Source organism: Syngnathoides biaculeatus, chromosome 8, assembly GCF_019802595.1.
Source record: "Syngnathoides biaculeatus isolate LvHL_M chromosome 8, ASM1980259v1, whole genome shotgun sequence".
NCBI classification, from domain to species: Eukaryota; Metazoa; Chordata; class Actinopteri; order Syngnathiformes; family Syngnathidae; genus Syngnathoides; species Syngnathoides biaculeatus.
The window spans coordinates 8,012,852-8,026,260 of record NC_084647.1 but is presented as its reverse complement, the minus strand read 5'-3'; the positions used below and the strand labels follow the sequence as shown (position 1 = coordinate 8,026,260).

The window sequence follows — 13,409 nt, the reverse complement described above, 5'->3', positions numbered from 1 at the left end:
GTAACCCGGACGTGATGCGGAAGGAAACGTAATTGCTGTTGAGTTGAAGAAAAAAAAATTAATTAATTATCAATGCATCGATTTGTTTTTTTCCCATTTAATTGTTCGTAAAGTATATTTATCTGAAATACATCAACAATATTCATATTTTTGTATCTATGTCCCAAATTTGCCCGTGGTGGCTCTTTTTGCCACCACCAAAGCTGAAGTCGCCATTTTCTCGTGGCTGTGAGAAAACATTCCACAGGTAAACTAGAAAGATTTACTTTGACACTGTTGAAGTGTTTTTGTAATTTTTTTTTTTAATTTTCTGATGAGCTTAATTCACCTTGAACAAAGTTTTGTTTACGGTTGTTGTTCATTGTTCACTCTCTGCTTCGCCTTTATAGGCCGACCGTTTTTCGCGAAAAAGCGATGACAATATTTTCCTAAACTTCATCAGTGGATAAGCGATTAAACGCATTTTCTGTGAATTTTTTTATATAAATTTCATCATTCAGAACTCTGCAAATTTAATATTTTCAAATGAAACAAGTTTAAATTTTCTGTGTGAAATAGGACGTCGCAGAGACAACAAATGAACAATGCGTTTAGCATCTATAATTTTCCCCATTCGAGTCCTTTTTTCCAAAAATATATCGAACTGATTGACTTAAAATGTAATGTTTTTATGACAAAAATGCTTTTTTTTTTGCTATGTTATGATGATAGTGCTTCACTGCGTATTTTGGGAAAAGCAAGCATGCCCTAGGTAATATGCAAGGTTTCTTGCTAGTCACTATGTTCGATGTCTTTCTTTTGCACTTTGCCTTTTTTGGCTTACCAAGTCGAATTAAAAAAAAAATCATGTCACCAGAACTGAAAAAAATGTCAACCTCACACGACCAGTTTTAATTCTACATGCCAAATTTTGAGAAAAACCCCGCCATAATCCAACCTGCAAACCATGTTTTCCATACGTTTTGGGAGTACCACGATGGCGGCCAATTGGCTTCAACCAATCGAAACTACTAGATATGTATGCGCTATCCATTTTTTTTTTTTTTTTGGAATCAGTGAACCTAGTTAATACATAGATTTCAGATGACGTCACCACAGTCCCAGGATTCCCTTGTCCGCCATCTTGTGTGTCACGACCAGCAATTGGAAACCCATATACGGCTAGCTGTCCACTGCTTTTACTGCGTTTAATTGTTTTTAATAGATCAAGTAGTCGAAACTACCGGATCGCTTTCATGGCCCAATACACATAAGTTGTTTGTGGGCACAACTTTGAACTTTTGCATGTATGTCAACTTAATTTCAACTAAACACATGAAGCCGACGCTCTTTTGAAACATATTTTCAACTCACTCCAATGTAAATCGTAGAAGTGCATCACACTGTGACTGTCACTTCTCTGGAGCAGTGTTTTTTTTTTTTTTGTTTTGTTTGTTTTTTTTATTAATGAAATCGTGACGGTTACGTTTACAACAGCACCAGAAACACAATAAAACACCGTTATTTTTTTCATTTATTTAGCATGTTAAAATTGCGGTTTCACTCATACAATCAACACACGTTAAAGTCACAGTCACACACAGTGTTTGGTCGTTCAAGAGCAAAATGGCATTAATGCAATTTCGGCTCTCTTATTTTTTGAAATTGTATTTTTCAAAGGCACTGTCGTCAAGGCGCCGCTGTCCAGATCAGATATTCCATCTTCATTTCTGTCCGTGCACTTGTTATTGTTATCTCGCTTGAAATCGTGAAATAATCCAACATTTGGATGACGGCCGATTGATGGTGAAATGCATGTTATGTGCACTTGCGGACGTTCAGATATCAAAGGTAAACATTGTATATATTTGCAAAAAAAAAAAAAAAAAAACCATGACATTTTTACGACCTGCGGGTTCCCTGAAAAAGACACACGAGAGAGGAAAGCGCAGCCTTTTCTGTTTTGAAATTCTCAACTGGGGTCCGTGTGCCACGATGACAGCGCCCCCAAAGAGGCCATATCACATAAAAATGACTTTTTTTATGGCATTTATCAAACAGTTGCGCCAGCCTAGTCGTACGACGCGACGCTAAAAGGCAAAGTGCAACACCGACAGCGCGGGGATGAAGTGCTGCCTCCACCAGGGAAAACCCGTCGTGCTTTTATGATCCTTAATTGAGGCGGGCGTGCGACTTCGTCACGGTAACTGTAAAGCCGATTTCACATTGGCATAACCCAGGTCGTGGGACTTAACAAAGGCACATATTGGAAAGAAAGAAAAATATTCAATATGCGAGGGATTTACCACCGATATGCACCCCCCCCCCAAAAAAAAAAAACAAAACAAAACAGGAAAACCATATTTTGAAAAATTGGGGAAGGGACTCTTTAAATAGTTGAATCTGATGGCGCCGAACTGCGAATATGCAAGGGGGCGCTCTGTCATTTATTTATCAATGCATAAAACTTGTACATGTGACATCACCGTTTTCACGGCGCCATATTGCAGGTCAAACATTGTGGGAGACGCTGAACCGGAGCAGAATATTTACAATACCCGAGACATGTTGTGCTCTTGGTTGTCGCGACAGTTCTTCAGAGAGATCATTCATCTGAAGAGACCAGAAAATATCGATGGATTTCGGCCATAAAACGTGATGGATGGATGGTGCCCAACCAAAATATGCACATGACGGTGTCGCGAGCAATTCACTTCAGGTAGGAATTATTCTTCTCTATCTCAAATGACCAAAAAGTATTTATAATGCCAAATTGGCCCATTTGAGAACAATGCGTATTAAAAAAAAAAAAACTGCCTGTCGCAGAGGTTTACTGAGGTTAACGTGTGGCCGCAATACGCTTCCGTGTACGGAGGACACCACTCCCTGTCCTAAGTTTTTTTTTTTTTTTCCCAATCATAGTTAATGAATGTGAGTTTGTGTAAAACCAGCAGTCATTTAGTTAAATATTGGTATTGAATACTAGCTGAAAAGATCGACGGATTCCGGCAAAGGTTAACGTGTGGCCGTACACGCTTCCGCATTCACGAGCCGCCAAAACCGTCCCTATGTGGGATTTGTTCCTGATTGAGAACAGATCCAGCAACGAACCATTCGTATGCGTCCAGACTTTTCTACGCTTTCAAACTTTTCCCTGTAAATCTCGACGACGTGTAGATCCAGTCGTCCAAGACCAGCGGAAGCGGATTACCGGTCCGATTTCTTATCGGCGAAAACATCGACTTCGGCATTAAATCCGGGTCCTCTGTGCCGAGTTTATCGAATTTTTCCACGTACGTTCATTTATGTTCACCTTCGAAACGTTTATCGGTATCGGACAAGACTCCGGGCGTCGTGCTACAAGACGTATTTCCGTGTCGTCTCCAAGCGATTTAGCATTGAACGATGCTTTGCTCGAACGGCAATATGGCGACGTAAACAAAAGTCACGTGATTTTATGACGTAGGTGCGCGGGCTCTATTGTAGGAAATATGTAAAGAGGGACACTGGATATGGTTGTCTGCGTAAGCCCTCGATGACATCTCGTGTAAAACGAAAGATAGCCCATATGGTGAATATTTCTACATTTCGCTCCTGATCCGGAACGAAGCCTGATTCTGTCCCGTTTTGCCCGCTGCACAATTTAGTCGCACGTAAGCGCCGTACGACGTAAGCCACGTCTTTGGGTTTGGGGAGAAAGCCGGAGTTCGAACCCGGAACCTCTCGGAAGACGCGGCATACGTGTGAAGCGACGTTGCTGCCGTGGTTGTCGATTGTGAAAGAAAAATGCGTCAAATCTCATCTTTGAGGCTTCAAGTGCTACCCGGATATCGAAAGGATCCCAAGACCTGTTCAATCAAGCGTAGCAGCCAACCAATTCAGACGTTGCACCAAGTACAGAAATCTTGGTCAGTTTCTTCCTCGAGGAAAGTGGTGTCGTCGCTTTGAACAAAACAAAAGGAAGAAGAAAGAAGGGGAAAAAAAAAAAAAAACAAACCAGATACCAGAAAAACGGCTCTCAATCGGTGATGAACTTCTTGGAGTCGCGCGTCCCGTTGCGGCCCGCGTGGTCGCCGCGGTGCCGGAAGAAGTCGGAGCGGACCAGGCGGTAGAAGTAGACCAGCATCATGACGTTGATGACCATCAGCGAGGCCAACAAGAGGAAGGCGTTGTCCAGCCACGAGTAGTTGCTGCCGATGTACCACGTGAGGTAAAACTGGGAGCCCAGGCGGAAGGCCACGAAGGTGCCCACGTTGACCACCTTGTTGACGCGGTAGGCGGCCGAGGACGTGGCGCCCACCAGCTTGAGCATCAGCCGCAGGTGGAGCGTCACGCTGTTCACCTCCACCAACAGCGCCACCACCGTCGCCGCCACGTACAGCTGCGTGTGGAGTGCGTACGCGAAGCACAAGATCACCTGACGACAGAGTACAGTACAGGGAAGCCTCGGTTACCGAACGAAAATTGCGTTTTCTCCTTTTCTTTTCAAACGAAACGCCCCCCGACAAAACCCGCAAATAACATTGTTGCCGCGGCCGGACCGGCTGACGCTTTGTTGTTTGTGAGTTCCCACGCCACCCAAAAAAAAAAAAAAATGGAAATAACATAACGCGCGCAGCGCAAGCAGCTGACCCGCCCACCCACGACGCGCTTTGTTATTGTCTATTCGGACGCACCCCGAAAACCCCCCAGAAATGACATAACGCGTGCGGCGCCCTTTTGTTCCTGTGTATGACGCAGCCTCCGTACGCAGACATGTCCCGGTAGTGACTGTTGTTTTTCTTCTCATGGAGGACGACCATATTAACCCCCAATCATGGCTCCAAAGAAGGCAAGTTGCTCGTTTCCAGTTATTCTGCACTTTTGTGAATGAAAAAAGGCGAGCACACTCTACTACTAAAGCATACATTTTTAGCAAAAAATTAATATATTTCTTAAATTATTTTATTTTAGAAATATTTATATTAAATACATGTATTTCTACTATGCACTTTCATTATCAGGAAAAGCTAAAAAAAAAATGCTTTAAAAACCTTTATTGTGAGGCTTGGAACGCATTAATTTTTTTTCCCATTCATTGTAACGGGGAAACATCGATTCGGTTTTCAAACAAATCACTTCTGGAACCGTTTTCTGGAACGGATTGTGGTCACTCTTAATGTGTAAAACGGTTTCATGTTTTGGATTGGAACTTTTACAATGTTGTTTCACCGTTTCCCACCAGGGGTCACCGTAGTCCAACACAAATGTAACAAAAGTTTTTGTGCTTAACTGGCACATTTGAAGTGTGTTCTAAGGATGCAAAATGTAAAGGGACAATTTAATTGAGTGAAATTAATTTGATTAAAATCAAAAGTCTTTGGCGCTACCACTGACTTTTTGGAAAGATAGTTCGAGTTGACACCGGTCAAAATGTTTCCTTACGGGCACGTGGTGGACGAGGAATTCCCAGGATCCTTTTCCGTGTCCCGTCAGGATGATGTCAGCCGCGTCTTGCACAAAATATCCTGAGGGGCACAACGGGGAAAAATAAGCGGAGATATTTTTTTCAGATTTACCTTCGTATGGTGGCCGATTATGGCTCCAGTTAAAAACAAAAAAAAAATCAAACATTTATTTGCGTTTATTTTCCTTTTTTTTTTTATTTGCTATGCTGTTTTTTTAATTGTAAAGAATTGAATTTGTAAAATTATTTTGACATTGCACTAAATTTGGACTATTCAGTACTATTATTATTCAATTCTATTTTAAAAGTTTTATTTTTCCTACCTTATTTATGTGTAATTTATCAAAAAAATAATTGTATTGACTATAGACACACTTTACATTTTTAAAATTGTATTTCTTTTTTACGACAGTTTTTACTACTTTAAATAATTTTTTTTTCAAAAGTCCCATTGCATTTTTTCTTTCCAATTTATTCACAATATTTCTTTGTGGGCAGCACAGTGGTTCAGCTGGAAAGCGTTGGGCTCACAGTTCTGAGGTCCCGGGTTCAATACCGGACTCGCCTGTGCGGAGTTGGCACGTTCTCCCCGTGGCTTTTCTCCGGGTGGGCACTCCGGTTTCCTCCCGTATCCCAAAAACATGCAACATTAATTGGATGATGCCCCGAGGTGTGATCGTGTGCCCCGCGATTGGCTGGCGATCGGTTCAGGGTGTACCTCGCCCGCCTCCTGCCCGATGACAGCGGGGATAAGCTCCGGCACTCCCCGTGACCCTCGTGAGGATAAGGGGCAAAGAAAATGGATAGATGAATGGATATTTCTTTGCCAAGTACTGTATTTTATTTTGCTTTATTGTTTTTTTTTTTTTTTTTTGGGGGGGGGGGGCTTAACAGTTTACACAGCAGTATGTTAGTATTTTCCTGATTTCAAATATTTCCCCTTATCGCACGACTGCATGTTTCGTCGCAAAGCTTTGAGGAAAATGACGCGACGGGCTTTTGGTTCCGGAAGCGCTTGTTGGCCTGCTTCGGCTGCGGCAGGTTCGGAGTGACTGAGGGTCTTTTTGTGCCTGGGAACGTGTGGCACGCTGTCATTGCATGTGTGTGTGTGTGTTCAGCAACAAGACAAGCCAGTGTTGTGACGGGCCGAAAACCCACCCCGAGCCTCTCCCCGCCCAGACTTGCTTCTCGACGTTATCTACGCGAGATCCACTGAGGCAACGAGCTCGGGTCGAGTCCGGTCGCCGCCCGGGCTTTTGTTTTCCCCCGGGAACGCCCCCCCCCCCGCCGCAGCTTCGTTCATCCGATGTTCTGATCCGCTTTTTTTTTTTTTTTTTTTTTTTAACGTGGTTTTACTGTCCCAGATCAAGTTATGTGATGTGCAAAACCATTCATTCCGATATTCTATATTCATAATCATGTGGAACATTTGACGTGTCTTTGAAGTTGCTCGCCACCCTCTGATGTCCATCCAACCGTTTTCTGAGCCGCTTATCCTCACAAAGGTCGCTGGAGTGCTGGGGCCTATCCTAGCTCTCATCGGGCAGGAGGCGGGGTGCGCCCTGAACTGGTCGCCGGCCAATCGCAGGGCACGTGGAGACAAACAGCCGCACTCACAATCACACCGACGGTGTGGCAGCAAACCGGAGTACCCGCAAACTCCAGACAGGCAGAGCCGGGATTTGAACCCCGGTCCTCAGAACTGTGAGGCCACCGCTCTAACCGGTTGCGTCAGCGTGCCGCCCCTCGGATGTTTTCAGTGATATTTTGTCAATTTTAAACGGAAGCTCAAGATGGAAATGGTTGCAGAAAAAATATGTACATGTGGTATGTTTGAAGCGGCACACGGTGGATTAGCTGGAAAAGCGTCTGGCTCACAATTCTGAGGACCCGGGTTCGATCACGGACACGCCCGTGTGGAGTTTGCATGTTCTTCCCATGCCTGCGTGGCTTTTCTCCGGGTGGGCACTCCGCTTTCCTCCCACATCCCAAAAACAGGCAACATTAATCGGACACTCAAAATTGCCCGTAGGTGTGACTGCGAGTGCGGCTATTGTTTGTCTCGATGTGTCCTGCGATTGGTTGGCGACCAGTTCAGGGTGTACCCCGCCTGCGTCCTGCCCGTTGGCAGCAGGGATAGGCTCCAGCATTCCCCCGCGACCCTTATGAGGATAAGCGGCTAAGAAATTGGTTGGATGGATGAATAGTATGTTTGAGACAGCGGATGCCAATAGAACTTTGTTGCACAGCGTTACTACGTACAAAGTCCATAGAAGTACACAAATAAGTGCACATTATTTTTATATTATTATTTATTAAAAAAAAGGGGCCGGGCTACACATAAAATGTGTTTAACGTGAAAAATAGTGACTGTTGTGGGGGGTGGCAGTGCTTCATTGTTCATATTTGCTTGATTCGAAATGTTTTGTTTTTTTTGTGCTCTAACTGCGCAATGCACCATTTGGAAAACATACTTAAAAATTAAATATGTATATGTCTAATCTCAGACTAATATCACATTTACTTCTCATTTTTCCAATCATACAATCTTCGTACACTCTCTGCAGGATATCTCCACGTCTTGAAAATCAAAAGTGCATCATTCATTTTGCACATTTGTCAAACTCAAGGCCCGGGGGTCCACATCTGGCCCGCCACATGATTTTATGTGGCCCGTGAAGACAAATCATATGTCAACTCCCATGATTTCTTGATAAACTCTGTCCCGAAATTTCAAATTGTAACCTGCCCCATGCAATCAGACTTCGAAGGGTTTCGGAAGCTAACAATGGAATAATGAGGCCAGTAGGGGGCGCGTTCTGCGAGAAATGTGGCGGGCAGTTCTGGGAGCGCTTCGCGACGTCCCCGTGACAATTCTGAAGTCAGACCCAGGCGATGACGATGCCTTCACTGACCTGTCGAGATGCACAGCAGCAGGTAGGACAGCGGCGTGTGGTGGGAGTGGAGGTCGCGGAGGGTCTCGGGCCAAATCAACACGCTGTGGGGGGGGGGGGGCAAAATGGCATCGTCAATGCTGCTTAGGACACAATGGATACGTGTTGTGACGTCACAGGGATGAAAAATAACCATCATCATGTACTTTGAGGACTTTTTGGGGGAGAAAAAAAAATGTGATTTTTTTTTTTTCAAGGCAGCGGTCTCAAACATGCGGCCCACGGGCCATCTGCGGCCCACGAGGTGATATTTTGTGGCCCCCAACTTAACATGAAAGTATAATGGCAGTGCGGCCCTCGAGTTTTATACGGATGGCACTTTTACAGCGTTGTGTGCGGAGGAGACCGATCACGGGACTGACCGTCGACCGGGCTTGATGTAAGCAGAGAAAGGGAAGTTGTACACACAAGTTGTAAACGCCAGCGTCCTTCATATTATTTTGTGTTTAAAATAAAATAAAATAAAAAATGTTGAGGCCGCGGCCCCCCAAGTTGAATTGAGTTTGAGACCCCTGGTTTAAGGGAAAAGTCTTCAAGTAAAAAAAAAAAAAAATGTAAAAATTCTATTAATATTCAAGGAAATGATCCAAGAAAAAAAAACTCAAGGAAAACGTCTTCATTTGGGGAACTCGATTTTCAAAAAAGAAAGTCAACATTTTGGGGAGAAAAAAGCACACCAACATAAAAAAAAAAAATCTGTATTTTTTTTTTAAGGAAAAATATTTTCATATTTAAGGGGAAAAAAATGTTAAACATTAAGAAAAAAATATATTTTCCAAGAAAAAAAAATCCCTTTTTTTCAGTTGGCAGTGACTTTTTTTGGGGGGGGGTCGGGCTCAATGTTTCACTGAAAAAATCGTCATTCACCTTTGAGGGAAAACACATGAATGAAATATTTAATTTGAAGTGGCAAACTTCCAATCGAACCTTCCTGAAGAATGTGAACACTCCTCCGATGGTGAGTCACCCAAAAGTTTTTCTTTGGTGGCAGCAGGTTTTTCCGGTTCCCGTCCGACCAGAACGTTGGACTTACGCGGAACCGGCTTTTTTTTTTTTTTTTTGGGTCTCGTGAACTCGCCCGAACGTGCCCGCTTTGATTTGACGCACGCCCGGACAACGGCACCACGGTGTCCCGGGCGACACGCGCGCTACTGTAGTAAGATAGTACCCGCACTCTGTATTTGAGTAATAGGTACTTCTATTTTGCTGTGGTGGGACGTAACAAAGTACACGTTTTCACTTTTGTCAATTTGCACTTCAGTCAAAAACAAACAAATCAGATGTTGCCAAATGACTTTTAACCTGTTTTATGTTTTTGGGTTCTCAGTTTTAACACAATGTCACAAAAGAGCAAAAATAATCTGTGTCAAAGCAAGTATTGTCTATAATTGACAGTAAAACAGCCAGTTTTAACTTTTCACATTATAGTCTGTGCATTTTTACTAAGTACAGTAATTGGTTCACTATTTCTATTTTTTTTTTTTTTTTTTAACCAGAGAAATTTTTTCATCAATGATCTGTAATTCTAGTTAAGTACAGAATGTAAGCATTTTTTTTTGGCCACAGTTGCTGTTTCAACAAAACAGAAAGTCGAAATAGCTGCTTACAAATTAATTTTTACAAAGTAAAAGGTGAAAAATCACTCAAAATGCCTCAAAAATTAGTAAAGCGCGTGAGAGTTTTTGCGACTCGCGCTTTTGTTGGGTGACAAAGTAAGGACTAGAAAAAAACAAATGTATGCTGTCAAATATATGCAGTAAAAGGCCGGCAGAAAAATAAATACACAAGTACAAATATTGAAAAATCTACTTACCACTAAGTACAGTGTGGCTACTTTAGCCAATTTTAGCCACTTATGCTAATATGATCAAAGTCAGGACTAACTACTCAAAAGTAAAACTACAACGTGGTCAGAAAAATACTCAAGTACTCACGACCCATTTAAAAATATCTACTTAAATATTAATGAAAAAAATAGATGTAAAAATATATAGGAAAATAGAACGTATCCAAGTGTTTTCTAATGGTAAAACGTGATCAGGAGAATGCTCAACGTGCGAAAAAGCAAAAAATAAAAACCAGTCAAGGCTTTTGACTTTTCAGACTTTTACATAAATGAATGTCAGATATAGTTAACCGTTGACTGAAGCTCAAAAGAAGAAAATTGAGCAAGTTCCGCTTCAACCAATCTCATCACCTCGCACGCACAGGAAGTCAGCGAACCTGTTTTCCGGGATTTGATCACGTGACACCCCGCATCTCGCGATTGGCTCCAATCTCGATCAAGTTCGAAATCCGCATTTTTCCTCTCGGTGACAGTTTCAAGCTAGCTCATCGCTAATGCACTCGGGTGGTTATTTGTAATAATTCTGGGGGGAAAATAAATAAAACAATACTTTAAAGATTTGACTTTATCTGTATTTACGTTACATTTCACTTTGTCTATTTGCGTCCAATCGCTCTTTGTGTTGCATATTTTATGTCATTTAGTTGCGGATACTTGAATAGTTTATTTTTTTTTCATCTCTAAGAGTTAAAAGACAAAATATAAAACACGTGTTACAGTTGTCCTCGATTTTTAGCTTGTGAGTACTTTTGCTATTTTGATAAACAGCGGTGAGAAGAAGTGATTTATATTTTAATGTAGGGAGTACAAGTCAAAAGTACTCTGAAAAAAATACAGTAGTGTATTCAATAAAACCTGCGAATACATAATGGGGAGTGAGTACCATTGCCACCTTTTATTTTGGTAAAGTAATTTTCAGATGTCGTCACGTGAGAATTCATCCCCCCCCCCAAAAAAAAAAAAAAAAAAAAAAAAGAGAGAGAGAGAGATTATACGGCAGATTTGGTACTTTGTTGCTTCAACTTACTCCGATCTAGCTAACCCCGTCAACGCGGTCGTGTACCTCGAGACGGCCCAGGTCCCGGTGACGAGGGAGTGCACCACGGACACGGAGAGGTTCCTCCACTTCCACGCTCGCAGTTCGTCCCGGAGCACCACCGCGGGCGTGGGCAGCTTCCGCACGAGCCCGTGGACCACCCTGAAGAGCACCGCGAAGAGCGCCACCGACGCTCCCGGGTGCCTCTTGAGCGCCGCGACCAGGGCCTCCATCCTCGGGCGCCTCCGCCGTCTCTCCGCGGTCCCCTCCCCCGGGGCCCGGGTGATGCAAGGATGGGCGGGGATGCGTGGAACTCGCTGCGCTGGCAGCGGAGTGGAAAGCCTGCGGACTCGCTTTCGCTTTCGGGCGCTCACGCCAAAGTCAGAAACGAGGAGGAAGCTCGGGGAAGCTCGGGGTCCACTCGCCTGTCGCGCTCCGTTCGACTCCGAGGGAAGCAGGAGGGAGGGCGTGGGACGGTGGTGGGGGGGGGGGGCGTGGGTGGATGGAGCAGTCTCGTCTCGTGTTTGTGTGCTCCAGCCGTCGGCCGCGCAAACCGCGAAGGTGGGGCACCAAACAACAAGCCGCGCGATTCTCTTCCGAGGTTCTGCATTTTCAGACGCAACGACTTCTGTACTCGTTCTACTCCAAGTAACAGTAACGCAAAGCAGTACCTGGCCGCAATGAGTGACGTTCAAAGACAGTAGCGTAGTAGGCCTACGGGCCGCCGCCCGCTCAGCGACGGACCGCGGTTCAACACGACTGATTCTTTTCCAGACCGCAAGAGGGAGCTCACGCGCTACGCACACTTTTCAGAATCGCTGCTCGACAATTCAGGAGCATCGACGTGTGTGCGTGTGCGTGTGGTGTGTGTGTGTGTGTGTGTGTGTGTGTGTGTGGTATATATATATATATATTTTTTTTTTTTTTGTAAATCAAAACATAATAATAACAATCAAACAGAATTGTGACAAACAGTTTTTTGCATCATGATATTTCAATGGGTGGAACGCTGGATCAGCTGGTAAAGCGTGGGCCTCACAGTTCTGAGGACCCGGGTTCGATCCCGGACCCGCCTCTGTGGAGTTTGCATGTTCCTCCCCGTGCCCGCGTGGCTTTTCTCCGGGTGGGCACTCCGGTTTCCTCCCACAAACTGAAAACACGCAACATTAATTGGACACTCTGAATTGCCCCTAGGTGTGATTGTGAGTTCTCAATCTGCCCTGCGACTGGCTGGCGACCAGTTCAGGTTATATCCCGCCTCCTGCCAGTTGAAAACTGGGATAGGCTCCGCCACTCCCGCGACCCTTGTGAGGATACGCGGCAAAGAAAATGGATGGACGGATATGTGTGCCTGCGTGTCTTTTTTTCCCCCCTCGCATTCTGTTTTCCTTCCACATTCCAAAAACATGCGTGGGAGGTGAAATGAAAACGGCAAATTGTCCATCGGTGCGAATGTGAGTGCAAATGCCCCGCGATTGGCTGGCAACCAGTTCAGGGTGTGCCCTGCCTCCTGCCCGTTGACAGCTGGGATAGGCTCCAGCATTCCCAGCGATCCCTGTGAGGATAAGCCTACAAGAAAATGGATGGATAATTCAATGGCCTTTGTGCTATTCCTCCTGGTGTGTGTGTGGTGCGGCCACTGGGGGGCACTGTAGCGTTGCTTATCAAGCAGTAGCTGGTAGTCTCAACGAAGCTGCAAATATAGGTATTGTTTTTCCACAGAGGATAAAGAAGATATGTTTTTTTTTTGTTGTTGTTGTTGTCTGCAAAATGTCTTTGATTTTTTGCTATTCGATAAAAATTGGAAATTGACCGCAGGGATGAATGGGAGGATGTAGACGCTGTTTAATGTAAACAAGCCACAAACGGAAAACATCATTTTGTATTCAAAAGTATACAATATATAATATAATATATGATTACTGTTTAATGGAATGTATTGGGAAAATAATTATATTTCTTGAAAATAATGAAATTAATCAGATGAATTTGAAGTTTCAATTTGCTTGTATAAAATCTTTAAATAACATTAATGTCCTTATTCTCATATTCTCTTCGTATTATTCTTTATTAAATGTTATCTATGCATTCGCTGGTTTTAAAATACATTTTAATTTTTAAAAATATTTTGATATAATATATTTGTAA

The 13,409-nt window shown here is 43.6% G+C and overlaps 2 protein-coding genes across 7 annotated transcripts in view; one reads left to right on the top strand and one right to left on the bottom strand.

Annotated features, from left to right (window-relative positions):
* The window catches only part of nek8 (NIMA-related kinase 8), a 31,131-nt gene that overhangs the window by 3,282 nt on the left and 14,440 nt on the right, over positions 1-13,409 (top strand). The window contains exons 1-2 of one of the 6 annotated variants that reach the window (XM_061827722.1): positions 120-247; positions 2,490-2,698. In XM_061827722.1, the coding sequence (XP_061683706.1) occupies positions 2,646-2,698 (53 nt within the window). In that variant the 5' untranslated portion in view covers positions 120-247; positions 2,490-2,645. Of the gene's footprint in view, positions 1-119; positions 248-1,007; positions 2,699-13,409 lie in introns of those variants that run through there. The other 5 variants (XM_061827724.1, XM_061827725.1, XM_061827729.1 and 2 more) reach the window with 5 other exon arrangements.
* tlcd1 (TLC domain containing 1) lies at positions 2,708-11,727 on the bottom strand. Its single transcript, XM_061827737.1, has 4 exons — positions 11,289-11,727; positions 8,341-8,423; positions 5,404-5,486; positions 2,708-4,396 (listed from the first exon to the last, which is right to left on the bottom strand). The coding sequence occupies exons 1-4, from the start codon at positions 11,492-11,494 to the stop codon at positions 3,998-4,000; spliced, it is 771 nt and encodes a 256-aa protein (XP_061683721.1). The 5' UTR covers positions 11,495-11,727; the 3' UTR covers positions 2,708-3,997.